We start from the raw sequence: 27,854 nt of genomic DNA, 5'->3' as shown, positions 1-27,854 counted from the left end.
ACATCCAATGCCAATGGCCTCTCTGCTGCTGGTAGATATTCTAGACTGCCCAAACTCTCCACCCTATGACTCAGGGCATCGGTCACCACATTGGCCTTCCTGGGATGGTACAAAATAGTGATATCACAATCCTTAAGCAGCTCTAACCATCTAAGTTGAAGCAAGTTGAGATCCTTCTTTTTGAATAGAAGCTGCAGACTCCAGTGATCGGTGTAGATCTGACAAGGGACACCGTGCAAATAGTGTCACCAAATTTTCAAGGAATGAACAATAGTTGCTAACTCAAGGTCGTGGACATGATAGTTTTTCTCCTGCACCTTTAGCTGTCTAGACGCGTATGAAATCAACCTACCGTTCTGCATGAATACCGTGCCGAGACCAATCCAAGAAAGACAAGACTATGAATGAAGTTATTAGGGACAAGGTAGGAGTGACCTCTGTGGAAGACAAGTTGCTGAAATCGAGGCTGAGATGGTTCGGGCATGTTAAGAGGAGAGATATAGATGCACCTGTCAAGAGGTGTGATAGGTTAACCATGGTGGGTCCGAGGAAGGATAGGGGTAGGCCAAAGAAGTATTGAAGAGAGGTAATTCGGCAAGACATGTCATTGCTTCAACTTACCGAGGATATGACCCATGATAGGAATGTGTGAAGGTCGAAGATTAGGGTTGAAGGTTGACAGGTAGCAACGTGTTTCTCCTAGGCTTTTCTAGTAGTACTAGGAATATTCTTGTATTTTCTTATTTATAGTTCTTTATTATTAAATTTCATTCGTATCCGTTGCCATATTATAATATTGTTACTATTGTTTGTTACTTGGTTGTTTTATTTTAACTGTTCTTTGAGTCTAAGAGTCTATCAAATACAGTTTCTCTATCTTTATAAGGTAGGGCTAATGTTTGCTTACACACCACCCTCCCTTTTGAGATTACATTTGTATTTGTTTTTGTTGTAGTTTTTATAGTACAGTACGACCAAACTAATAGCAAAAATATTACTCCATCCATTTCAATTTATGTGAACCCATTTGACTGGACACGGAGTTTAAGAAAAGAGAGAAGACTTTTGAACTTGTGGTGTAAAATGAGTCACATATATTTTGTGTGGCTATAAATTATTGCATAAAAGTAAATTGTTTCCAAATAAGGAAAATAGTCATTTTTTTGGCACGAACCAAAAAGGAAATAGGTTCAGCTAAATTGAAACGGAGGGAGTATTTAATAACAATAAATAATAAAATCTATTCAAACATTAAATTCCTAAAATAAAAGAGTGCAATACAAATACATATAACCAACCTGCCCGAGAGATCACACTCGAATGCAAAAAATAAAAAAATGTACAAACAATTTGGCATCAGAAAACTGAAACAGGGTGTCAAAGATCTCACATTCTCACTCTCCATCACTGAACTTCCATAGATTCTCCATTTTCATATCCTAATTCAAGAAATAAAATCCTTTTCCCCTTTCTTATCTTTCAACTCTTTTGATCATTTCAACAAATTCCACTATTAATTTCCCAAATGTCAGCCCCCAATAAACCACCTTCCCGTGGTTTCTCATTCTTTAACATCACCGCCGGCATCGGCAGTGGCGGCGGCGGCGGCACTGGCAGAAAATCCAATGCGACGATGGATCTACCACAACCCCAGCTGAAGCTGGAACCGGATAGAGAAGTGTATAGACCGGGTGATCCGGTAACCATTACTGTTGAAATCAAGAATCCGACTACTTCTTGCTCTTTGCTTATTGAAAAACTTAGTTTTGAGATTAAAGGGATCGAGAAATTGGATACCCAATGGTTTTCAACTCCTAAATCTTCTCCTGATTCTAAGCAACGCAGAGGTTTGATGTGCTTTCTGAATTTTATTTACTCAAATTCCATTTTTATTGTCTTAGTTTGACCAAACTTAGTACTGTAGTTTTTAAGAGAAGAGTTGAAAATGTTACTCATTCTCTGTCCCAATATATGTGATGCAGTTTCCTCTTTGTCTAAAGGAGTGATACCTTTTTATACATAAAAATAATTTAAGTCATATGGAAGGAAAGGAATGCCAGAATTTTTGATGATAGGCCAAGCTCTTACCAGAAAATTAAGCTCTAACTGCTTTTGTTATTTCATTTTTGGAGCAAAGAGAGCTATAGGGAGGATGTACATTCATTACTAGACTTGCTAGAAGAAATGTAATCAAACAGAATAGGCTAGGCGGTCTCAGTTCTTTTAGGTTGTGATTGTGGCTCACACAATCTCTTGTAAATATTTTACTCAGTTATAAAATTTGTTACCATTATCAAAAAAAAAAAATTTACTTTAAATTTACATTTTAGTTAAGATGATTTATAGCTACACAAATGCATCTGACTTGTTTTAGACCAATAACTTCAGAAGTGATTCATTCTTTCTTAAACTCCATGTACGGTCAAACAGTGCCACGTATATTGGGACGGAGGAAGTTGTAGTTAAGAAATTAGCTACTTCCTTTGTCACAATTTATGTGATGTACTTTCTAGTTTGTCCAAAAAGAATGATATATTTCTATATCTAAAAGCAATTTAACATTAAACTTTCTATTTTACCTTTAGTGAGATGATTTATAGCCATACAAATATCTACAACTTGTTTTAGACCACAAGTTTCAAAAGTCTTTGTTTCTTAAACTTTGTGCTCAGTCAAACAACATCACATAAAATGGGATGCAATGAGTAATTAATATCAAAAAGTCAGTTTGGTGCGAATCGTATTAGTTAATTTGAATATGAACTGTTGGTACTTGCTTGATATATAACACTACTCCCTCCGTATCAACTTATGTGGCACCGTTTGACTGGACACGGCGTTTAAGAAAGAAAGGAAGATGTTTAAAACTTGTGTCCTAACATAAGACATCTGTTTGGCCAAAAATCATCTCATTAAGGGTAACATATGAATTTCAAAGTTATAATTATTTCTAAATATAGAAATGTAACATTCTTTTTGGACATACTAAAAAGGAAAGTGTACCACATTATTATGATAGAGGGAGTATATTGTTATTGGAATGGATATTAATAAAATGGTTAGTTAGGGAGATAAAATTTCCATCTCTCTAGTGTTGTTTTAACCAAATCAAAATATGCATAGCATTTATCTTGATTTAAGAAACATTTCCGCAATCTGGGTTGATTCAATAATACAGAGTAACATAAGCCTCGTGCATGATCAAGGGAAAGATAGACTCAAGGTCGTAATGAAAGCTAGACTGGTTGGCCATGGAACCGTGAGATTTTACAGGAAGAAGCTTGGCCAGCATTTCCCTTGAGGATGAGTGTCACTGGAGCTATGAAGGAAATGAAGATTTGTCTTCACTGTGTAAAGAGAATAGAGGGAGAGTAGAACATAGTTCTTGGGAACCTTCGTTGTCAGATGTTCCAGTTATAATTAGCAGACGGGAAGGGATCACAGGTGGAAGGTGCTACCGAATACTTCAGATGTATCAGTGGAACCAATTGCAATGTGATACAACCTAGGGAGAACCATACCCCAAAAGCTAGTTGGGAGAGCCCAGGGCTATATAAACCCCACATCAACAATTTATAATACAGATGTGGGACTCAAGTCCCCTTCCTTGCAATAGACCATAACAAATCACCACGCTCCGCATTCGTTGTCCTCGACAGCTGTGCGCTAGACATTTCTAGCCCCGGGCGAACATTGCAAAACCGACGTCACCATCCAAGGGACGGTGGACACATAGGATGGTGGGTGGCTCTAACACCATTGATACAACCTAGGGAGAACCATACCCCAAAAGCTAGCTATTTAGGTGGGAGAGCACAAGGCTATATAAACCCCACATCAGCAATTTGTAGTACCGATGTGGGACTCAAGTCCCGTTCCTTGCAATAGAAGGAGAACGCAGAGGGGATACATCAGGCATTTTATACTCACTATCATCATGCAATCCAAAATAATGTCGCAGAATACGCAAGGTCTAAATGATCCCCATAAAATGGTGTGAAGGCAGTGATGAAAATTGGAGGCTGTATGTGTATTGCTTACCAGTTACAAGAAATCAAGATGGGTAGGCAATTGAACATGTGTCATGATTTTCTTTGAACCCAAGACTGGCAGCTGAGGGTTTTTCAATTTTATGGGACAAAAGGAGATGTCCCTAAATGAGGAGATCCTTTCATCATGGAGTTTCATGCCTTGTCCTACCTGCTCAAATGCTTGGGGAAGATTTTTGGGTGGGTCTTGTCTGGAGTTTATAGGGAATGCACAAAGATTATCTAATACAATTCAGAAGATGTCAAATTGTTTAGATCGCATGGGATTTTTATGCTGTTAGATTTGCAGAAGAGATGGTCATGTAACCGTAAGTTCTCAGAATTTAAGTCCAGTTGTGATGTTATTGGTTTACCAATGGTATGGTTAAATTAACAGAGCTGCGTCTTGCATTAATAGGATAATATCTCTAGTAATTGGGAGGAGAACTTTCCTAGTTTGATTTAAGCAGTGAATATGTGGCTACAATTGGGGGGGAGGGGGGTTATTGGTGAAGAAATGGTAAGTGGTGCAAGATTTTGATTACCTGCATAGCTAAAATTGTTTAAAGAAAAACTTGAAACTGTAGAAGATGGAAGTGTTCTGGAAGGGACACTGACGTTGCAAATCTGATGCAAGAACTAAGTAAAGCTAAAGTTGTTTAAGAAAAACTAGAATCAAGATGGATATGTTGGATTGTATTCTTCTTCTTTGCTTTTGGTGTAAATCTTAATATGTAGATGATCCTGAGGATAGTTTGGATGTACTAGGTTCCTTGTAAGAAGAACAAGCATGTAGGTTTTTTACTATTTTGGCACTCTGATGTAACATCCTATTTTGGTTTCCAGCAAAATCTTTATGCTGATGTCTTAATAAATATACAGAAACATGTTACCTTAAAAAAAAAAAAAATAGAATCTAGGTAAAGACAGAATGGCTTCGAAGATGCTCTACCTTGGTCAGTACTGAACCTGGAAGGTAACTTCCAGAAATTGGATGCTGTCAAGGAACCAAGTTTTAGGCTTTCAAACGAGCACATCCAGAGGAGGAAGAAAATTTCTGAACACTTGTTTGGTAGGGAGCTTTGTAAAGTGTGTTGGCTCAACGAAAGCAATCAGTAACTGGGCTGCAGAGATATGGGGGTTAAACGCATGTTGAAGGTGTCCCCTTTAGAAGACACAAGATTTCCATCTGGTGAAAAAGCAACTCAAGTTCTAAACAATGGACAACAGTTGATGGAGGGACGTTTTTGAAGATGGAAAGGTAGTTTGAAGTGTCTGGCTGTGTAGACCATGTTTGACCACAAAATCTGGTCGGTATACCAGTTCATACATGGTGCTTTGATTTTTTCAAAGATAAATGTGGGCATTGTGGGTGCCATTATGTAAAGTTCATCAGCTGATAAGGCACAATCCAAATTTATAAAGGACTAAAAGCAATATGCTACATTAGAGAAATGCTTTATTCCCGATTATCACAAAATTTCTTATAGCTAGTAGGATGACATCATAGATCTTATAGAAAAAGAAAAGTTTGTTTTTGCTCTTATTCTTTTGATGAAGTAATAAAATTCATTAAGGGCATCAAGCAGATGCAAAGCATTACATGGATGAACAAAAGAAACAAAAAGTGAAGATTTGTCAGTTCTGGTAACTAAAACTAGGCTATGACTAGTGAACTGACAAAATCCAAAAAATCTTCTATGTCTCTCTAACCAGATGCACTAATAAATAGCTCCACGGACCATCTTCTGTTTTTGCTCTGTTGTTATTACTAAAGATTAATGTTCTTATATGTTGTTATGCTTTACGTGATGCTTTCATTATTATGTTTTATACTCTTCCAGGTGAGTATGTTTTCATGGATAATGTGACTCCTGCATTAATTTCAAATCAGATTGTCTCTGCCGGTAGCTCCAGACAATGTAAGTTTAACCTTTAGCTTGACGTTATCCGCCTGTTTCTTACTCATTCTAATCATATACTCTCGTTGTTTCAATTTATATGGCATAGTTTGACTCGACATGGAATTTAAGAAAGAAAGCAAGACTTTTGAAATGTGTGGTCTTATACTATCATAATATTTGTGTGGTTATAAAAATATTAAAACTTGTTTTTTTTTTTTTTGATGAAGTAATAATAGATTTCATTGCTGGCATCACGAAGATGCATAATAATACAAAAATTATGGAAGCAAAAAAGACACTGTTAGCTCAATTACAAAAAGACTATTCTAGTACCAGGGAGCTAACGAAGTTCAAAAAGTTGTCAGGAGAATCTAAGGGGGAAAGGTATTGCCAACTATAAAGATACAAAAGACATCTAGCCTTGAGGGAATGATTTGGAGTTGATAAACCTTCAAAACATCTGTTGTTCCTTTCTGACCATATACACCAAAAAATACTCACAGGAATCATCTTCTAGATTGGCCTGATGGCCTTACCAACTCTCCAGTTACACCAGCACTCAAAGGCCTCTTTAGTGTTATGCGGCCTTACCTCTACCCCGAGGGGCAGAGAGGCTGTGCAGTGTGCAGCCACTGTGCAGTGTAAAAATAGATAGTTGTTAGATTCAAGTTTCTGTTGGCACATGTAACATCTATTGACCATCTGGAAGCCTCTTTTCTTAAGATTGTCTTGTGTGAGGCATGCTTCATAGAGGGCTGCCCAGCTGAAACATTCGATCTTTGTTGGGAGATTAGTCTTCCATATCAACTTCCATGGCCAGTCATCAATCATGTCATTAGGAGCATATGAGTTTGTATAGCCTGCTTTCACTGAGTATTTACCATCAGCACTGCTCCACTTTATCTTATCTGCTGCCTGGGCATTCATCATGTGGCTTTCTAGTCTGGAAAGCAGGTCTGTCACTTCTTCAATTTCCCAGTGTTGTAGGTTCCTTCTGAAAAGCATGTCCCAAGTGTTGTTTGCCCAATTCTGAGAGACAGAGGAGTTTGGCTCACATGCTAATAGAAAGAGGCTTGGGAATTCCTCCATCAGAATGGTGTTATTCAGCCACTTATCCTTCCAAAACCTGATATGCATACCATTGCCTGCCACCAGTTGGGTATTCTGGAAGAATTCATCTTTAAGTTTGCATATACTTTTCCATAGGCCAGCACCATTTGGGGATCTAGACAGCTTGGAGCACCAATGATTTTGTACCCCATGTTTTGCCTTGATTACTTCCTTCCAGAGAGTTTGGTCCTCTTGTGCGTATCTCCATAACCATTTCATGAGTAAGCATTTGTTGTGTAGAGCCAAATCCTTTATGCCCAGTCCTCCCAAGTGCTTTGGTAGCACAACATTAGCCCATTTAATCAGATGAAACTTGTGATCCATGTTGTTACCCTCCCATAGGAAGTTTCTCCTGATCCTATCCAGTTGTTTCAGAACCTTGTTGGGAATAGGAAATAGTGTCATGTAGTAAGTTGGAATGCTGTCTAGTACACTGTTAATCAATGTTAATCTTCCACCAATTGACAAATATTGCATCTTCCATGATGCCAACCTTTTCTCAAACTTCTCAATCACCCCATCCCAATTAAAATTTGTGGTCTTAAACATGTCATAAGATTTGTGTAGGAATAAAAACTTCCTTTTATGGTAAAATGGGAAGTTCAAAGTTAATTGTTTCTAGATATAGAAATGTGTCATTATTCCGGAACAGGCTAATAAATAAATAGTGTCACATAAACTGGAATAGAGGGAGTATAGCGATATTCATTTAGCTATCTGTTGTTTCTTTTAATGGAGACACATGCAAAGAATTTTGTATAAACATGCGAGCAGTGGGTGTAACCACGGTGCTATACTAGGTAATACAGTAGAAAGAAAATTTATGAGGCTTTGTTGCATGACATCAATACAAAAAAGAATGATATACTTTTTGTTTTCATAGTCAGTGTTTGCTTGCAAAACAGGGAAACTAAAAAAACATTCAGTAAAATCTCAACCGATTGGTTGAAGTTGATAACGACTTCATTAAGCTTTTTAGTTTGCTCTGAATGATGAAACAGGGGTGTAATAAGGACTATACTTTGAATCATGTTGAAACCCTACGAAGTTGAAGGGAAATCAAGCAAAAAGCCTACGACGGGGCTTATTTTAGCAAAACTAGAAATTCTTGAAAGAACATGAAAACCACAAGGCAAAATACCATTAATCATTTGAATAACTCACACAGCTGAATTGCATGATGATAATGAGTATAAAATGTTACTGTCCAGAAGAACTGTATGTTGCATGATGACCATTATTTGTATAATATTTTAACCTTTTCCCATTGACCCTTAGGTTCCTTCATTACTGGGTTTTGGTTACCCAATTAAAATACCGTATTACCATCTAGCTTTATAGTTTATTGCAAAAATTGGGTATTACCAACACCATTATGGAATTCTCGGTATTTCTCCATAGTTTGTATTAGTTATCTCCTTATTAATTTAATATTACAATTTGATTTTGTTGTAAAATCCTTCTTTTGATATCATGATATGTATGTTACTTTACATATTCTTTTTTTTTTTACCTATCGGATACAGCATCTTGCCTACTATATAGCTTTCAGTTCGTCTTAAAAATAAAGCAATGCTCCAGTTGTCTTTATAAATCCTGATTATTTTTGTGAAAATTCAATTTGAACACACTCTAAGTTGCTCGGACTCGGGTGCGTGTATCCGATACGGGGACGGATCCGAGTATCGGATTCGGCAAAATCTAAATTTTAAGCTTCGGGAGCGCGGATCCGGATATGGATACGAGTGCGAGGATTCGGCTAATAAAAAATAAAGCTATAAAAATATTGTAAATTTTGAGAGATATTCTGTGAAATCAAAAACTTACATGAATATTGTAGAATTCAATCTTTCATTCTCCAAGATGGACATTATACTTTCATTCTCCTAAATCTGTTTTATTTTTGATTTTGAGAAATCAAAATCTCAATTTTTCTCCCAAATTTGTCGATGGACTCCGGTCAAAGTGTCCGAAGTCAGTTGACTGAATCTGGGACGTATCCCACTCCCGCTCCCTTCCCCATATCGTATCGGGACGGGGACGGCACTAACATCGAAGAGTTCGTGCAACTTAGAACACACTCAACTCCGAACCATCAAAGTCTCTTTGACTTACTCCCTTTGGTATAGTTACTTGATATGACTTATAAAAAAATGTAGTTGCACGATATTCATTCGATTTTGGAATGTTTCACATCACTAATGCTATTTTATTAACAAGACTATTTTATAAAACCTTCACAAATTTCAAGAGTTTAAACTCATTAACTTTTTTTTTTTGAATTGGTAACTATTGTATATATTATAAAAATCAGTACATAGGTTGCACTGAAAACCAAATTTACATAGAGAGAATTTGAAGATATTCTAATTTAAAACCTAGCAGGATCCTAGTATGTCTATGATTGTCAATGTATCTTCTGTGTACATCTGTTTGCACCAAAAACAAAATAGAAGAATACAATTGAGTTTGATCTTCTGCAGTGGATTGCTTCTGTCTTCAAAACATCTAGTGTTCCTTTCCCTCCAGACTGTCCACCAAATACATGCCGGAACAGTCCTCCATCTATCTCTGCTAGTTGCTTCAGCTCCAGCTTCTTCCCAACTATAAATGACATCTTTAATCCTGTATGGCATTGACCATGAAATACCCCTAAGACTAATAAAGATTTTCCATAGTTGGTCTGTAATCTTGCAATGTAGAAACAAATGGTTGACAGTTTCTGCATTTTCCCCACACAGAAAACATCTTGAACACAGAGATATTCCCCTTTTTATGAGATTATCCTGGGTTAAAACCGCCTCCTTTGCTAGTAGCCAAGTGAAGCAAGCTACCTTGTATGGAATCTTTGTTTTCCATATATGTTTCCAAGGCCATGTGTCTACCTGTTGATTGTCATGATTCAAAATCTTATATGCATCCTTCACTCGGTAAACCCCTCTGTTGTGCCTCTTCCACCATATTGAATCCAACCCTTCCTGTAATCCTGTAAATGCTTCCAGCTCTTTGTAGAGGTCAGTTAATCTTATTATCTCCCAGTCATTCAGCTGCCTTCTTAGAGCTATTTCCCATCCTTGACAACTCTTCATTTCAGCTACTGTCTTATGCTGGTTTTGTGCTAAACCGAACATATCTGGGTATCTTTCCTTTAAGCTTCCAATTCCTAACCAGTTATCATTCCAAAAAGATGTGTTCCTTCCGTTGTTTACTCTTATGGAGGAGTGATTCTTCATTATTGGCCAAAGTTCTCTGATGGATTTCCACACACTTACTCCATGTGATGTTCTGACTTTTTTTGACACCCAGTTGTTTTCTTCACCATACTTTGCTTTGATCACTTTGGACCATAAAGATTGGGGTTCTTTAGAGTACTTCCATAACCATTTAATTCTAAGAGCCTTGCTTTGGTTCTTCAAATTCCTTATCCCCATTCCACCTTGTTTTTTATCCATTGTTAGCGTCTTCCAATTGACTAAATGGAAGACCTTTTTCTCCTTATTGCCTTGCCAAAGGAATGTTCTTCGGAGTTTGTCCAATCTCTGTAAAACGCCTGCTGGAATTGGGAACAAAGACATCATGTAAGTAGGTAGAGAGTCTAATACTGAGTTGATTAGAACTAGCCTACCCCCCAATGATAGGTACTGCGATTTCCATCTTGACAACTTCTTCTCACACTTTTCTATGACTGAATTCCAGATTTCTTTTGATTTGGATCTTGCACCAAGAGGCATCCCAAGGTAAACAGTTGGTAGGGACCCAACTTCTCCTCCCAATATCTGAGTCAGTTGCCCCATGTTGTTAACTTCATTAATGGGAAAAATATTGCTCTTTCTCCAGTTAATGTGTAATCCTGATACTCCCTCAAATAAAACCAAAATGATCCTTAAGAATCTAAGTTGGTCTTTTTCAGCATCACAGAAGACTAGAGTATCATCTGCGTATTGGAGATGTGTGATCTCTAGACTAGACTAAACTCATTAACTTAAACTTTGATGAAATGTTGTTCTATCAAGCTAACATAGCACCTTATCTTCTTTTGTTATTTCTTTGATGATATACAAGTCAATTGACATCTTGAACTCATTGACCAATAAAATAATGTCATGTAAATTGGGACGTAGGGAGTAGTTACAATTTTGAACTCAATGGTTTCAAATTCACAGTTTTGATTTACCTTTAACTAATCTGGGTCTCAAATCTGGTAAAAGAATCTATGTATAAGTTGAGTTGTAGCAACATTTGGGTTTCAACCTTTCCCCAAGAAATTAATACTCCCTCCTTCCCAAGGTTCAAATCATACTAACTACCCAAGGATGTGGCTAATGGTTAATCCGTTAATGAAGGTGGAGTAGACCATGAGACCAAGGTTCAAATCATAGCAGAGGTAAAAAAAATACTAGGTGATTTCTTTCCATCCGTCTGAGCATTGTTAGACATAATGGGTGTTTGGATTGGCTTAAACGTTGAGCTTGTTTTGGTGTTTGCCAAACTTAAAAATACTTTTAAGCCAAGTGCTTTTAAACTAAAATAACTCAACAAGCCAAAAACTATAAGTTGGTCCATCCCAACTTATTGCTTTTTGGCTTAAAAGCACTTGGGGATTTACCAAATAAATTACAGTTTTATCCCTTATCTTTCTTCTTCTCCACCTATCTCTCCGACCATAGATAATGATTATACCTGTCATTGCCGCAATTACGATCACATTGAGTACTCCATTTTGTGAAGCTTTCTGCAACTTCTTGGAATGACTATCCGCAAGATCTTTAGTAATTTACATCATCCTTCAATATATTTGAACACCATATCCTAGCTTTTGGTTGAACTTTTTGATTTTGGCTTCTCACCATTCCATTACCATTTTTTATCATTTAATAAAAGCAATTATCTGATCAAAGGGAAAAGAAACCTCTAATCAATAAAATTAATTTTATCTAATAAATTTTGTGACGTGATATAAAATGCAACCTAAATTGACTTGTACTAAAATTGAAATTAGTACAATATCTTTAGAATTAAAATTTTGCAGTAATCAATTCATTTTTGGTGTTGACATCTTTAATGGAATTTTAGTCATTTTAATAGAAATAAGTGTTGATCAGCACTTTTTCACCAACCACATCAACTACTTATTTCCAACTTCAACATTTCTAACCAAACACGTAACTGCTTTTTATATTCAGCCCCAACACTTCAAAAATGCGTTTAAGCCCAAGTGCTTAAAGCTAATCCAAACGGGCTCACAGTTACCTGATATGTGAATCGGTGGGAGGTGTTGAAGATATAATCAAGGAAACAAATATTTACTTTCTTTGACAATTTAAACTTTTCGATGAGGTGGTCACACAAATCAACATGGCATTAGAGCAATCGGAGGTCGTGGGTTTAAGTCTCACCGCCCATTATCATAAAGAATTTTCACTTGTTTGACCATGAAAAATAATCATGTGCGCATGTGAGGGAGTGTGTTGATGACATGTGAATTTTCACGTGTTTGACCCATGAATTATATCAGGCATGCTAGTGAGGGAGGGTGTTGATGACTTAATTATGTATGTGTTCTCTCTTACTAAGCGTTTAGATGAGGTGGTCACACAATTCAACCAGAAGTAGCAGGTACTTTGGTGAATTAGATGAAGTGCACGCAAGTTGGTCAGGAACAGACCATCATTATAAAAAGAAAGTCATACTAACCAAAGACAAGACGGATACAAAGTGGAAGAATTAATTGAGGAAATACCAAAATTATCCCTAGAAGGTCCGTGCCATTTGTATAAATCTTTGTTGAATGACTTAGGGATTTACATGGCATTTCATGAGATACATGCTTTTTCCGTCACTTTTCACATGCAAAATTACGTTGTCTGCTGCCCACTCTCTGGTGGTTAGGTTCTTCAATTTTTACTTAGATGTACAGGTTAAACCTGTATTGCAAAACAAAGTGGATTGGTAGAGAATAGCCCAGGCCTCATTTTCTGGGACTAACTTAGCTGTTATATAGGCAATAATTGATGTGATTGCATCTTGTATTTATGTGCAACCAGTGTCTATTTTATGTTCAGTGATCTGAAGATTTTGTTCATTTGTGGGACGGACTCTTAACAAAGTGTTCAACTTAAAAAATGCTCCGAACAGTACTGCTTTTAAGGCATTCTCCTTGTTTTGACATGAATAAAGAAAGGATTGCTTTTATTTTGCAGTTATGGTACGAACAATTCTACCAAGCACCATACCACCATCATACAGGGGTGCAACCATTCGTTACCTTTACTATGTTAGAAGTATTTTATCTGGACAATATTTGATAATGGAAAATGGTCACTTCCGTGAAGAATCTATACGAGATCTTGATGAGCTGGTTAGTTTGTTGCTGTTCTGTTCATCATTCATTTATACTTATCATCCTTGTTTGATTTGATTTTCATATTTTGTCAGCTTTCAGGAGCATTACCCTGCTCTTTTGTGGCATGCTCTTGTAATTGCATGTCTGACTTTTCTGCGTCTTTCTCAGTCATCCCAGCTTTTCCAGAGTGCTATGTGGTCATGTGCTTTACTGTTTAATCATTTTTCACGCTTCTGACAGCTCTACAACCTTTTGCTTAGCAGCTTGTCAATCTTGAATTAATTAAGAATGCAACTGTGTTACTGTTCACATTGATGGACATTGTACTTTGTTTTCAGTTTCTTTTACCTCTGGTAATAAATCAGAATGGAATTAAGAGAAGGTGCTCTTATCTTAAGCTTCTGTTTCATCTGTATGCAAATCAATGTCTAGAAAAATCATATTCAATTGTGGAAAAGAGAAGGAAAACCGCTGTCCACCTGAAATACGAATAATACATTGAATCATTTAATACGAAGATTTTATTGCTTATAATGTATCCGTTAGCAAAACGATAGAGAAAAGCGCTACAACTCACAATTTTTTCTCTGATTCTTCTTCTTTTCGAAGAAAAAGAGGATTTGATAAATCTGTATTCCTCTATATTCCACTCACAGAAGATGTTAAGGCTTGAGTTTTAGTATCAATACAGATGTGCAATAAAGCCTGAGTGCTGATAATAATATATTCTTACCATTTCAACAAAAAAAAAATGCAATAACTGTGCATAAGTTTTTTTCTGCTTTTGGATTCTACTATTTTCTGAATCTCAACCCGTGCAGGAAACGAGAATACCACTGCAAATATGGGTAACTCAGAAGAGTAATGGCCTGAAAAGTGAAGAAGGCCGCACTTGTGGTAATATTTTCTTGTTTTAAACTTTAAAACTTATATCATCTGCTCTCTGGTTCGTGATTTAGCTGTTGAATTTTGCGTAGAAAGCTTTAAGTTTAACATCCTGATGAGGTCATTGTTTCGTTGCAAGATATCTTCAGTAACACGGGAATACTGGGGGGTGGCTAAAAAGATAGAGACAAGAAACAAAGTCGGAATATTTGTTTCCTTTGAGGAGCCACAATATATCCTTGTACTGTTGCATACATGGTTACTACATTATAATTGAAGTCGTAAAATACCTACGAGCCCCTTCAAGAAAAACACTGTTTTACTAGTATTATATAAGGACTTTTCTGAAATCTGTTTATCTGGTGGAACTTTCTTTTCCTCTGACCAATCTTAAATAATCCTACTGTGATGACAAGTCAAATGATGTATGACTATTCTTACTTTGAATTACCTAACATGATATGCTGAAATAATCATTTTTTAAAGGTTGTGTAAATGTTTTTTCATTCTTGGTTTCTCTATTCTGAAAATTCCACTCTAATTATGTATTTTGGGGAATACTTATTTTTACTTGACCAGTGGCATGATCACATTATGCTTTTCGATTTAACAGGGATTGTTCCTGCTTCAACTCTGCCTTTGGATGTTTACTGGAAAGAGATGGATGCAGATTCCGATTGGGTAAACCATTCTGTTGCCAGTTATCTTTGTTATTCAGTATGCTTCTTGTGATTAAAGAAAGATGGTCCAATTTGTAAAAGATGATATTCCAGGGAATATTACTACAACAACAACTACGAACAGACCCAAATGTTTCCAGGGAATAGTGGACCTGAGTATTTTCATCCTTTTTTCATTCTTCTCCTCCGTTCCAATACTACTACAACAAACAACTACGACTCTATACCAAACAAGTTGAGGTCGGCTATATGAATCTTCACCATGTTGTTAGTCCATTTAAATCATCTCATACAACTAAACATGAATAGCATAATGTCCTTCCCCCAGACTATTGCTAGCCATGCTTAGGCATATATTCACTTTCATTGTAACTTTTGTTCGCTTTGTCTCTCTCTATGAAGGTATGTAGTGTGTTTAGTGCTCTCTCTTTTTGTTTTCTTTTCTTTTGGGGGTTGAGAATTGTGTGTTTCTAGAAACTCCTATGTCCAAGTCACCTATAATGGCGAAGACAAACATATAGTGAGAACTTTGCTTCTACAATAATATAGCTAGTGCCTCTCTCTACATACAGATGCTCTTAGGCACACTCCCCGAGGAGCCTGAGAACCCGGAATCCTGAGTTTCTACAAACACCATAGGAGAGCCACCAGTGACGCGAGCCTATCCCTGAAAACAGCTCCGGCAAAGACCCTCACACGCGCTGCCACGCGCGGCCAAGCTCCGGCGAGCCCTCCACCACGCGCCGGCGCGTGAGCCAATTTCCGGGCCAGATTTTAACTTTTTTCTTTTGGACAGCCTCTTCGTCCTCTTATTCCGACCCTACCCATCCATGAAGTTTTAGATTCCGACCACTTTTCTTTTTTCCGGCGAAGGGAAGCATTTTTCCGGCCAGTTTTCAATCACTTTTCAGTCAGTTGCCAAAAAAAAAACTTCTTTCTCCTTCTTCTTAAGATTGCAGAATTCCTTCCCTTGCTTCATTCTGTTTTTCACCCGCTCTGACTGCTGATATCTCTAACCTTTGAGGTTTTTCCGAACAAATCTCACCACTTCTTTTTTTTGGGGCAGCAACATCTAGAATATGATGGATTATACAGAGAGAAACTCCTACTTCTCTCTAGAATCTAGAAAATTGGGAAACATGAGTTTCATCAAAGCTGCCTCTTGGCCAGCCCTAGAACTTGGGGGAAGATGCCATCGAAAGCTTGACATAGGGCAGGAGCCGCACTTCTCGCTATCTGAGGAGCACACTCTCAGGCGCAAGGGCTTCTTGAAATCTTGTCTGATTGGGTCTTTCTCCAAATGGGTGGTTCTCCCGAGGCGTTAGGAACTGGGCAGCAGGGGCATGGAATGTCAAGGACGGGCTGAAAATATCGCAACTGGGGGACACAATATCTCTTTCGTTTTGTCGACGAGTCTCAAGCTTCAGAAATTCTTGTTAGAGGAAACAAGTGGTTCGATGGGAACTTCTTAAAGCTAGACAAATGGGTGGAGCACGATGGGTGTCTAGACCCTCGTTTCACCGGCGAATCATTGGTGTTCAACATGGTGGGTCTCCCGGTGCATCTTTGGTGTCTTGACTTATTGAAGATTGGGGAAATCTGTGGGGGTTTTATTGATGTCGCTTGCAGCTTACACGATCTCTCACGAGTGAGGATTGTGGTGAGGAAAGGGGGCAAAATCCCTGTCTCCACTATGGTGGAAGATGGCTATTTGAGTTATAGGGTTTGGTTGAGCCCTGAATTTCGCCCTATCTTTATGCCTGAGATAGTGGCGGAAGAAAAGGGAAGGTCAAATAGAAGGGAGGGGAGGGGAAATTAGTCTCTGAGGGGAGGGGAGGGCTCACGTGATCAGTGGACTAAGCCGGAATCAGACGTTAGATCGAGAAGAGACGGGTGGTATGATTTTAGGAGAAAAAGACAAAATTTCAACAGGAGGGAAAGACTGAATGGGTTAGTGATGCGGGCTGGAAAGGTAGAATGAGCCGGTCATCTTCTAATTATCCTAGAGCCCGGCAAGTTTTCAGCAAGTATAGGCCTGAGCCTTCTCACATGGGACCAACAACTTTTCCCAATTCTATTAGAATTGATCCTAAGAGGCCCAGATTATTTCAAGCTGCGTCTGTTAAGGCTCCTAAGCATATGGGAACAGTCGTTCTTCCTTCTTCTGTCAATGGTGCTACACACAGTGGCATTTCTGTACCAAGCTCTAGTGACCTTCGCCCTTCTTCGATGGACGCCGCTTCAGGGGCGGCACCGGCTATAGATGGTGCTGTTATTCCACGGCCTCCCCCCTCTGATAGACCCAACTCCATCGCCCCCTCATCTGCTCCTGGGCTTAGTTGTGTTGACGCTACACTTCAAGCTTCTTCTTTTTCTTCTGGGAAGATTGTTGAGCATGCCCCATCTGATGTTAGTGTCGGACCAGTATTTCCAGTTAAGATGCCACCAAGGGCTCTATGCTCTCCTCCTTCCTGCTACCCTACTGGTGTTTCTGGTCATTCCTGTAGCAGCGGGGTGCTAATTTCAGAGATTGATACCCCTCAAGGAAATGGCGAGATCCTTTCAGCACCTAAAGTCCCTATTGCTACCAATGCTATGGTCTTGTATTCCTCCGGTAGAGGCAAGGAAATGGTACATATAGAAGACGCCTGTCCAATCTCGTCACGGATTGGAGGAGGCGATGTCTTTCTGGATGGAGGATAAACTATTAAACCTTGGGAAGTTTCTAGGTGTTTCTTTTGAAGGGAAGGAAGATAGGGTGTTAGAACCGTTGAGGAAAATTAAGCAACAATCTTGTTATGATGGTGCAGGGAGGGAATTGGGTCAAGGTGTTAAGCAAAATAATTTAGGGGATGTAGTGGTGTACCAGAGAAGGGGCCGGGTGTGTGACAGGGAGGAAGGGAGCTCAGTTAGAGGGGGTGGGGAGAAGGGGGATATTGTTTCTTCTGGAAGTTAAGATTCTTTCATGGAATGTGAGGGGGATGAATGACCCAAACAAAAGGGCCATCATCAAAGTGGGAGTTAGAGAGTGGGGTGCTAACCTAGTTTGTTTTCAGGAGACAAAAATGGAAGTTTTGTCGGATGTGATTGTGAGGAGTGTCTGGGGAGGTAGTTGGGTAAAATATGACTAGGTTCTAGCAGCGGGAAGTGCCGTGGGCATTCTTCTAATGTGGGATGATAGAAGCTTGGAGGTAAAGGAGATTAAGAAGGGAGTTTTTTCTTTAGCAGCTCTTGTCAAAGATAGAGTGAGTGGGGATTTGGGGGAGTGTACGGACCAGTAGGAGAAGGGTCCAATGTGTTTTTCTTGGAGGAACTGGCTAATATGATGGGGGAATGGGACATTCCATGGGTTCTGGGGGGAGACTTTAACACTATTAGATTCCCGGAGGAGAGATTAGGGTGTAGTATGATTTCGAGGGCCATGGAGGAGTTTTCTGACTTCATCAATGATCACTTTCTCATTGATCTTCCTCTGTCAGGGGAAAGGTTTTATTTGGGCCAGGGCGAAGGATTCCAACTCAAGGTCTAGACTTGATAGATTTCTGATATCGCCCTCCTGGGATGAGCTGGTGCCGAACGTGCTGCAGATTCCTTTACCTAGGCTGACTTCGGATCATTTGCCTATCTTGCTAGATGGATGCAGAGGGAGGGGGGTGCGTGCTCCTTTCCGATTCGAGAACATGTGGTTGAAAGTGCCAGGATTTGGTGACAAGGTGAAAGAATGGTGGACAAGCTACGGGGTATCAGGGACACCTTCATTCCGCCTTTCGAAGAAACTCAAATTGCTCAAGAGAGATATTATTAGATGGAATAAGGAGGTTTTTGGGAGGGTAGAGGTTAAAATGAGGGAGCTTGTGCATGAATTGGAGGATCTAGAGAGAGGGGAAGGGGCGGGGGAGTTAGATGAATCTAAGAAAGAGAGATTGGGGGAGGTTAAGAGGGAAATAGTCGAGTTAGCAATAGCTTAGGAGACTAATTGGCGGCAAAAATTGAGGGCGCTATGGTTAAAGGATGGGGATTCGAATACCAAATTTTTTCACAGGGTGGCGGTTGCAAATCGAAGGAGAAACTTCATAGAGTCCTTAGTTATGGATGGGGTGAGGATTGAGGGAGAAGAGGAGGTAAAAGGGGCGATAGTGGGGTTTTATGAGAACTTATACAAAGAGGAAGTTAGTTGGAGGCCGACTTTTGGGGGAATAGAGTTCAACCACATAGGGGAGGGAGACAGTGAGTGGCTAGAAAGGGCTTTCGAGGAGGAGGAGGTGCACGAGGCTGTGTCAAGTTGTGCTGGTGATTAGGCCCCCGGCCCTGATGGTTTCTCCTTGGCCTTCTTCCCGCTCTGTTGGGACACCATCAAGGGGGAGTTGATGGAAGCCATTGAATACTTCCATGTGAATGGTGTTTTCGAGAGAAGTATCAATGCTTCTTTTATTACTATTGTGCCTAAGAAAAAAGGTGCATCTTGTATCAGTGACTGCAGGTCTATTAGTCTCGTGGGGAGCATTTACAAGATTATTTCTAAAGTGCTTTCCAATAGACTCAAGAAGGTTCTTGACGTATCTGTTTCGTCCTCCCAGAATGCGTTTGTGGAAGGTAGGTAGATCCTGGATGCCGCTTTAGTGACAAATGAACTTGTAGACTCCAGAAGGAAAAATAGAGATCCCGGCTTACTATGCAAGTTGGACCGCTTTCGACCATGTCAATTGGGAGTTCCTGGATTTCATTATGATGCGGATGTGGTTTGGGGCAAGATGGAGGGGATGGATCAAGTTCTGCATTTCCTTAGTCAGATTCTCTCCCCTGGTTAATGGTAGCCCGTGTGGTTTCTTTGGCAGTTCCAGGGGTCTCAGGCAAGGTGACCCCCTATCCCCCATGTTATTCATTCTAGTGATGGATGCTCTGAGCAAAATGATGTATCGTGCGGCGGACAGAGGTTTTTTGAGAGGATTCTCAGCTCCGATCGGGATGCCCAGTGCCCGAAGAGTCTCTCATTTGTTTTTTGCGGATGACACCCTGGTTTTCTGTGATGCCGATATGGATCAGTTGACCTACTTGAAGCAGGTCCTACAGTGGTTTCAGATAGTATCAGGTCTTAAAATCAACCTCGACAAGTGTGAGATTTTCCCGATGGGTGAGGTTGCTAACATTGATGCTTTGTCTTATGTTCTCAGATGTAAGGTGGGCTCCCTTCCCACTACTTACCTGGGTCTCCCATTGGGTGCTTCGCATAAGGATACTACGGTTTGGAATCCAGTGATCGAAAGGGTTGAAAAAAGATTAGCAGGCTGGCAGAAACGGTACTTGTCAAAAGGCGGAAAGGAAGTGCTCATTAAAAGCACTTTATCGAGTATGCCTACCTATTACTTGTCCCTGTTGCAAGCTCATGTGAGCATCACAGAAAAATTGGAGCAGCTTCAAAGGAATTTTCTTTGGGATGCATCAGATGGAACTAGAAAATATCATCTAGTGAATTGGCAGACAGTCACTTCCCCAAAGAAGTGGGATGGACTCGGAGTGAAAGATCTTAGAGTATTCAACAGAGCTTTGTTGGGGAAATGGCTGTGGAGATTCGGGGTAGAAGAGCATGCTCTATGGAGAGATGTCATAGTAGAAAAATACGATTTCACGGGAGGGGGTTGGAGGACCAAGGCAATCACAACACCTTTCGGGTGTGGCATGTGGAGGAGCATCATGAAGAATTGGGAATCCTTCAGTGGCAACATATCTTATAGGGTGGGAGATGGAAGGAGGATCAACTTTTGGAATCATAGGTGATGTGGAGAGGATACTCTGAGGGTCTCCTTCCCCCACGTCTTCAGAGTTTCAAACCAGAAGGAATTGATGGTCCAACAGATTCGTAAGGAGCCTGAAGGGGAAGTAGTATGTGACCTCTCATTTAGAAGGAACATGCAAGATTGGGAGATTGCTGAGCTCTAAGATTTATTGACAGTGATATATGGGCAAGACAGGCCTCATCCATCTTATGATTCTTGGAGATGGGGTTTGCGTGGCGATGGTCTGTTCACCGTAAAGTCCTTTTACCAGAGTATGCTGGTGAGAGAGGATGTCTCTTTTCCATACTCCTCGATCTGGATTCCTAAGGCGCCCACGAAGGTGTGCTTTTTTGCATGGCTAGCGGCGAGGGGAGTGATTTTGATTGTTGAGAATCTTCGAAAGAGGGGGATTACACTTGTTAGTTGGTGCTATATGTGTAAAAGCTCAGGGGAAGAAGTTGATCATCTTTTGTTGCATTGCCCTGTGTCCTCGGCTTTGTGGAATGCGATCCTGAACCTTTTTGGTGTTCAATGGGTGATGCCAAGCACTGTAAAGGAAATGCTATATACCTGGGCCGGTTTCCGTTGAAGAAGAAAGCAAAAGGCATGGAAGTTTGCCTCGTTAGGTCTCATGTGGATAGTTTGGGGGGAGAGAAATAGGAGAGTTTTTGAGGGGATTGAGTCTCCTTTTTCACATCTTAAGAATAGTCTTTTATCTTTGATCGCTTTTTGGTGCACTCATACAGCCCCTATTTGTATAGAAGATTGGGCGTCTTTTGTAGAGAATCATGTTCTGATGTAAATTCTCTACTTTTTGGTATACTTCTTGTATACGGGAGATTCTCTCCCTTTTGATTAATACAATTTACCTTATCACAAAAAAAACTTTGCTTCTACAGGTAAGGTTTAGCCCGATTTGTGTTGCCTTAGACCTATGCCTTTGGAAAAAATATCCACACGGCTATGAGATTATATGCCCTCGTGAGACGTTGCCGACAGCTACACCATGAATCCTCTACATGAGGCTGTCATCATAAGGCAGTGGAAGGCGCAGAGGAGTGATTATATAGCCAAGGCATATGAGCAATAATACCGGTGCTATTGTCCCCCTTATTTGTGCTTTTCCTAATTGTTGTATTTTCTTTTCTTTTTTATTAATAAAAAACTAGCCCTAGGCACTTGCCTAGTGGATTGCCAAAAAAAAAAAAGCTACGAGGCGTGAAAGTGAAGTAGAGGACTTTTTGAATCTTCTCTATTTCTTTGTCTTTTTAAATAATTAAAAAGAATTTTTATTAAAATAGATTAAGAATACAGAGAAGAGGACTGTCAGGCTAGGAAAAAAATAAATTACATATTTGGAGCTCTCCACTCTTGTTATTTGATTGTGAGGTTTTATCGGATTTTGTTGCACTGTCTAAATATCAGGCAATTTGTCAGGACTAGAATCCCTTGACGCCATAGGCCCTCCTAGAAATGATTAATCCAATTAAAACATTTTTTGCCAATAGGGTTCAAATTAGGAGGATAACTGAAACAAAACTTGCTTTGTTCAGCATAAGTGCCCCAACATTATAGCAGTCAACAGATCTAGCATTAACACTCTAGAAGTAGATTTACTTAGATTTGGTTAGCCATTATCATTTAGGAATAGAGCAAGGTCTGATATTGCATGAAATGTAAGAAGATTAAATGAAAGAAATGGAATGGTGGCCTTTTAATTTCCTGGAGACTTCAGAATTTCAATATCCGCTATGTCGTGGATGTACACCAGGAAGAATGGATGAGAGAGGAAAATCTCTCTTCTTCAAAATTGTACTTGTCAAGAGAAAACAGTGTTAGATTCTGGACAAGCAGACCCCTCTTTAATTCCTTTTTTTTTTTTTTTGAAGAAGGTAACATATAGCAGTATATTAATAAATCTTCAGCACAAAACTTATGCTGGAAGCCAGAAAGATGTGTACATGAAAATCAAAAAAGCACACAAATTACAATCCTTGCTCTTCTTGCAAGGAATCTAAGACTTGTTGATTGATTCTAATTCAACACTATATTCTGCTTTGCGCTTTGCACCAAAAACAAAAAAGAAGAATACAATTCATCTTAATCTTCTGAATAGGGCTGATTGTATCCTCAAAGCATCTTGAATTCCTTCTTCTTTTTGGCAATTCCTTCTCTTTATTTTGTTCTGCTTCTTCTTGTTTCCTGTTTCTTTTTCCCTGGCGGGATTGGATTATGCCAATGCAGCACTTTTAGTTAGTAGTTTATTGCAGGATAATCAAAGAGATACGAGCACAAAGAGGTTAACTGGATAGAAGTTGTTGAGTTGTTGACGAGATTTTGTGTGTTCTGCAGGCTAAAATAAATGAAACTTTTGATGGTGTGGAGGAAGGATATGAAAGTTCAAGGGATGAAGTCTCGTCAGTTTCCTCCTATAATCCCATGAAAGATAATATACACCAAACATTTGGAAGTTCATTATCCTTGCAGTCTTCCTTAGCAAGGTCTTCAAGCAAAGATCTTCCACATCTTGAAGGACGGTCGAGCATATCTTCACAACTGGCACTTCCACAGATAGCTGTGGCTGATGTCTTGTATGATTCTAATGGGGGTAAGACGAACACACACAAATCTACATGCATATGAAGCGTCGTTTACCACTGAAGTAGTTTCAGAGAATAGCATTAGTCTTAGAAAATTTATTCTCCCTCTGTCCCATTTTATGTGAAGGATTTTGACTGCCCATAGAGTTTGATAAAACTTTTGACACATAAGCTAAATATATGCGAAGTACCAAAATTGCCCTTACTACAAATAATCCCCCTAGTAAAATAATGAACTTTTATATTAAGTGGGTCCAAACAAGTAACGTCATTAAGGGTAAAGTTTGGATGCTAATTTTAAATAGTTTACAAATAGGAAGGTGTCGTTCTTTTTTGGATAGACTAAAAAGGAAAGTGTCACATACAGTGGGATAGAGAGAGTATGTGTTTTCATTGTCCAATAGGTATCTTCGAGGAAATAGGATTTTTTATTTCTATGCCTTTTTTAACAAAATGGAAATGTTACAATTCCTCTTAGTCAAGCTGACAGTTTTATCTTATTTTAAGCAAAAAAGAACTGAGGGTTTTATTTTATTCTTCCAGCAGATGTTTTGTCCCCTAGCAAGTCTTCTGCTATTGTCTCTCCAAGTCAACAGCTGAAAAATACCAAATCCTTTTCCAAATATGATGATTCAACAGTACCTTCTGTCTCAGGCATGGGTGAATCTGGAGCATGTAAATCAAGCTTGCACTCAGATCTAAATATCTACTATTTGTTCCCTCCATATACTCTTTAAGTGATAAAATATCCTTGATGATAATCGTTTAGCAACATTTACTGCAGCAGAAGGGTTTATTCGAGGGAGGTCTTACAACATCAGACTAGATGACCAAGTGCTTCTAAGGTTTTCTCCAAAAAATTCTGAGTCGACATATTACTTCAGTGATATGGTAATTGTATTATTCAGTGTATTGGTCCTTCCATGTTAGTGCTATCACCAATGCCTATTTGCATCAGACTGGCTGGAACCATTACCTGTATTTCATTTTTTTGCAACAGATAGGTGGAACCCTGACCTTTTTTCATGAAGAGGGTTCTAGAAGATGCCTTGAGGTAGTCTTATATATCAAAATACATGCTTGGAATAAGCCTTAAGACATATGGATTACTATCACTTTATTGTGCTCTCTGGAGTTTATTTTTCCTTTCTGTTGCCTTCTAGCTTTTAATAACACTGGAGATGACCGAGACTATAAGCCGACGTTTTGTACATCCTTCACGGAGACATGCTCCTTCTATTACCAAGGTATTATTTTAGTGATACTAGTAATCTAGTATTATATCTGTTGATGATTCTTTACTACTCTTTGCATTTGATAGAGCAAAAGTTTTTTGACGGATTTTATCTGGAAAGAGATAAACGCTTGAGCCCCCCTTCATTTGGTGATTAGTAACCAAAGCATTTTGAATTATGCAGGTTCATAGTGATCATCATGAAGTGGTTGCTGATTTAATTCAGACAAGCTTTATTTTTTCCATTCCGATGGATGGTCCTATGTCTTTTTCCACTCATTATGTCTCCGTACAATGGGCTCTTCGATTTGAATTCTTTACCACTCCCAAGAATGTTGACTGGTCAAGGTATGACCGTTTTTTCATGTAACAGGAATGTTTTGCTGGATTGATAACATTGCATGAGTCATTGATTAAAGACTGGAGTTCTGTTTTGAGAGGGTGCAGATAAAGAGTAAAACACATAGCAGAACAGTAATCATACAAAAGGGCTTGTAGACTTACTAAAAAGCTGAAAAAAGATCATGAACAATCAAAAGGGTCTAGAAGTACATCTGCTCTTCAACTACTTAAATGGCCTCTTATTTCCACCAAATATAAGGGATATGAGAAATTTGACAGTGAGTTTTGTGCACAAAATTTTTCTGATTCCACCTTTTATTTCTTTCATGCCTGTGAATCCATGTAGAATGCGTGAGCTGTTGAATCAAATTGCAGACCATTAGTTATGTACTACTGATCTCCATTTTAGTCAAGGGAAATCATGAAGAAGCTAAAGGCTCAATTGTGCATGGTATAATCCTTCGGAATAAACAAATGCCAGATTCTCTAGGAAACTCGCATTGGAGAAGAATATTTTGTCACTTGTTCCCTCAAACATAAGTAGCACTGGGCGTCCAATATTGAACCTCTTCTCTTAATATCATTTGGGTAATGGTTCATGAAGCAGTGCCCAATAGATGAAATGATCATGATGATGGTCTCCGTCTTTTCTCAATTATCCTAGGATATTCAGTATTGCTAGGATGGGTCTTAACTCTTTAAGTTAGAAACCTTTAACTGGAAATACTCTCTTGCTATCAGTATCCAAATCCAGTGAACGACTTCCATCAAAGTGGATAATCAACGACACCTCGAGATTCTACATGATTAAACTCCAATCTTTTCTATGTCAAAGTGCAAACTCTTTGACATAATTATTTCTAGTGAATCACGGAAGGTTGAAGCATGCTCTCAGTTTGTTTCCTTAAATATAGTTGATTCAATTTTAAAGAGAATATGTTAATGAAAGGAATTTATATGGTCTAATCAATTGCGCCATAGTTGTAATCTTGATGAACTCTTCTCCCCTCTTCGTTCGCTATGTCCTGATTCATCCGTGCAATGTCTATCTGATTTTGTTTGTAGACTTTCCTTCTTAATTTGGTATTTGTTCCTCGAATTCACTAAATTCTCAAATTTATCCCTCTTTGTTTCTGAAAGTGCTTCATGTATAACATATCAGATATGAGCATCCTCTTTTGGTAGAGGGTAGAGAGAAGTGTGAGTGGGTACTTCCAATAACTGTGCATGCACCTCCAGGAGGAGCTGCTGCAGCTCAGACACGAAATGACAAGTCATTCTCTTTGGAACCCCTATGGGTCCACACATAAAAGGTAAATGGAAATCTCATCTTCTAATCGAGCTGTTTTAACTTCTGATTGATATGTACTTTGTGAGATGTTGTTTGTTCTAGGTTTCTCTTTTCCATTGTCTGATGTGCGCATTGACTCGTATTCACCTGGAAAGAAAAATTTCTTGTCGTTCACAACTTTAAGATATGATCTAGTCATAGTTTTCTTGATCAACAAATGTACGTGTAGTTTCATATAGCCATTAAGATGATTGTTGTATTTGCCATTTAGGGAAATATTGTGCTAATTGCTCTGAAATTTGAGAAGTAGCAGCAGTTAGATCCTCTATCTTGCTTGACACACGTAATGTTTTAACTTCTAAATGGTGCCGTCTACATTGGGATGTTTGTAAGCATTACGATTATATGCTGGGGAATTTCAGGTCCCTTTAGAAGCCATACTTTTGAAGACTTCTTTGCATTTTGTACCCTCTCCCTCTGTTTTTGACAGGTGAGGTAATTACATATTCTAGCAAATCTTGAGAGCTAATCTCCCTAGAGATGTTTCTACACGTGAGACGACACTCCTAATTTTAGCACTTTATATCCGTGAAGTCAACTTGATCTTGTTAGAAGTCGAGGTCTTCGATGCCAACATAATAAATGTTCCAGCGGTGCAATAAATGCACCATCATCTTTTATTTATTGTGTTCGAACTTTCTTTATGTATTTCCTTGCATAGCTATATATAGGCCAGTTCATTTGAATCAGGTGAAAAATACACGAAGTTCTCTCTATTTTCTCCTTCAACTTTTCACATATCTCATCTTTACTCTTTTTTTTTTTTTTTTTTTTTGGGTGGACGGCTAGACGTCGCAAATGCTAGACTACAGTTGAACTAAAGCTGTCATTACAAGAATGCGTTTATTTTCTACTCTCGTTAGAGACAGCAACTATGTTCTATTATGTCTGGAGATGTGGGATTCACTTGATTATGTTTAGCCATTGTTTGCAAATCTCTTCTGCAATTAATATTAAAACACTTTTCCCTTTGAATCTTATAGGTATAGACATTGCTAGACGTCAAAATGCATAGCTCCACAACTGTTGAGAGAAAGCCACCCCTGGTTCTGATGTCAGAAGAGTGAATGGTGATTGAGATTCAGTATTATTGTATTTTATTCATCAGTAGATATTTCCCAATTCCAATTTTTGGCATGTTGTTCGTTCTATTTCATATCATTTTGATGTGATTAGAAATACTGTTTTAACTTTTTTATTTTCTTTTGATGATATTCTTAGAGGATATTGTTCCGGGAATCTTTACGTTAAATGTCATTATGTATATGATTAGAAGAGTCCAGTGAGGTAGGATTTTATTGGAAATACCATGCAAATTATATTATAATTTGTAATTCATGGATTAGCATGTGATGTTTGAGAATTTACTATTGCTTTAAAGAGGAAGCCTTCACCAGTTACATTTACACTGAGCGGTGAAATAGGTCTTCTATAACATACAAGCAAAGGGATATCAAAGGTCAAAATGCATTTCAATTCCAAGCTTTTCGAGCCGAGGGTCTCTCGAAAACAGCCTCTCTGCCCCTCTGGGGTAGGGGTAAGGTCTGCGTACACTCTACCATTTTCAGACCTCACTTGTGGGATCTTACTGGGTTGTTGTTAT

General features: G+C 38.8%; 1 protein-coding gene across 2 annotated transcripts; it reads left to right on the top strand.

Moving 5' to 3' along the window:
* The first annotated feature begins 1,312 nt into the window (after positions 1–1,312).
* On the top strand, positions 1,313–27,614 carry LOC107793994 (uncharacterized). 2 transcript variants are annotated; one of them, XM_075254499.1, is made up of 13 exons: positions 1,313–1,847; positions 5,873–5,950; positions 13,243–13,400; positions 14,207–14,282; positions 14,884–14,951; positions 23,077–23,332; positions 23,871–23,999; positions 24,109–24,215; positions 24,325–24,378; positions 24,488–24,571; positions 24,743–24,906; positions 26,063–26,213; positions 27,235–27,614. In XM_075254499.1, the coding sequence occupies exons 1-12, from the start codon at positions 1,526–1,528 to the stop codon at positions 26,208–26,210; spliced, it is 1,644 nt and encodes a 547-aa protein (XP_075110600.1). In that variant the 5' UTR covers positions 1,313–1,525; the 3' UTR covers positions 26,211–26,213; positions 27,235–27,614. The 2 variants fall into 2 exon arrangements, with proteins under 2 accessions (XP_075110600.1, XP_075110599.1); XM_075254498.1 differs by having other exon boundaries at positions 23,868–23,999.
* Positions 27,615–27,854: the final 240 nt, after the last annotated feature.

Source organism: Nicotiana tabacum, chromosome 6 (genome assembly GCF_000715075.1).
Source record: "Nicotiana tabacum cultivar K326 chromosome 6, ASM71507v2, whole genome shotgun sequence".
NCBI lineage: Eukaryota > Viridiplantae > Streptophyta > Magnoliopsida > Solanales > Solanaceae > Nicotiana > Nicotiana tabacum.
The sequence above is the reverse complement of the archived record's forward strand: the minus strand, read 5'-3'. Positions and strand labels throughout refer to the sequence as shown.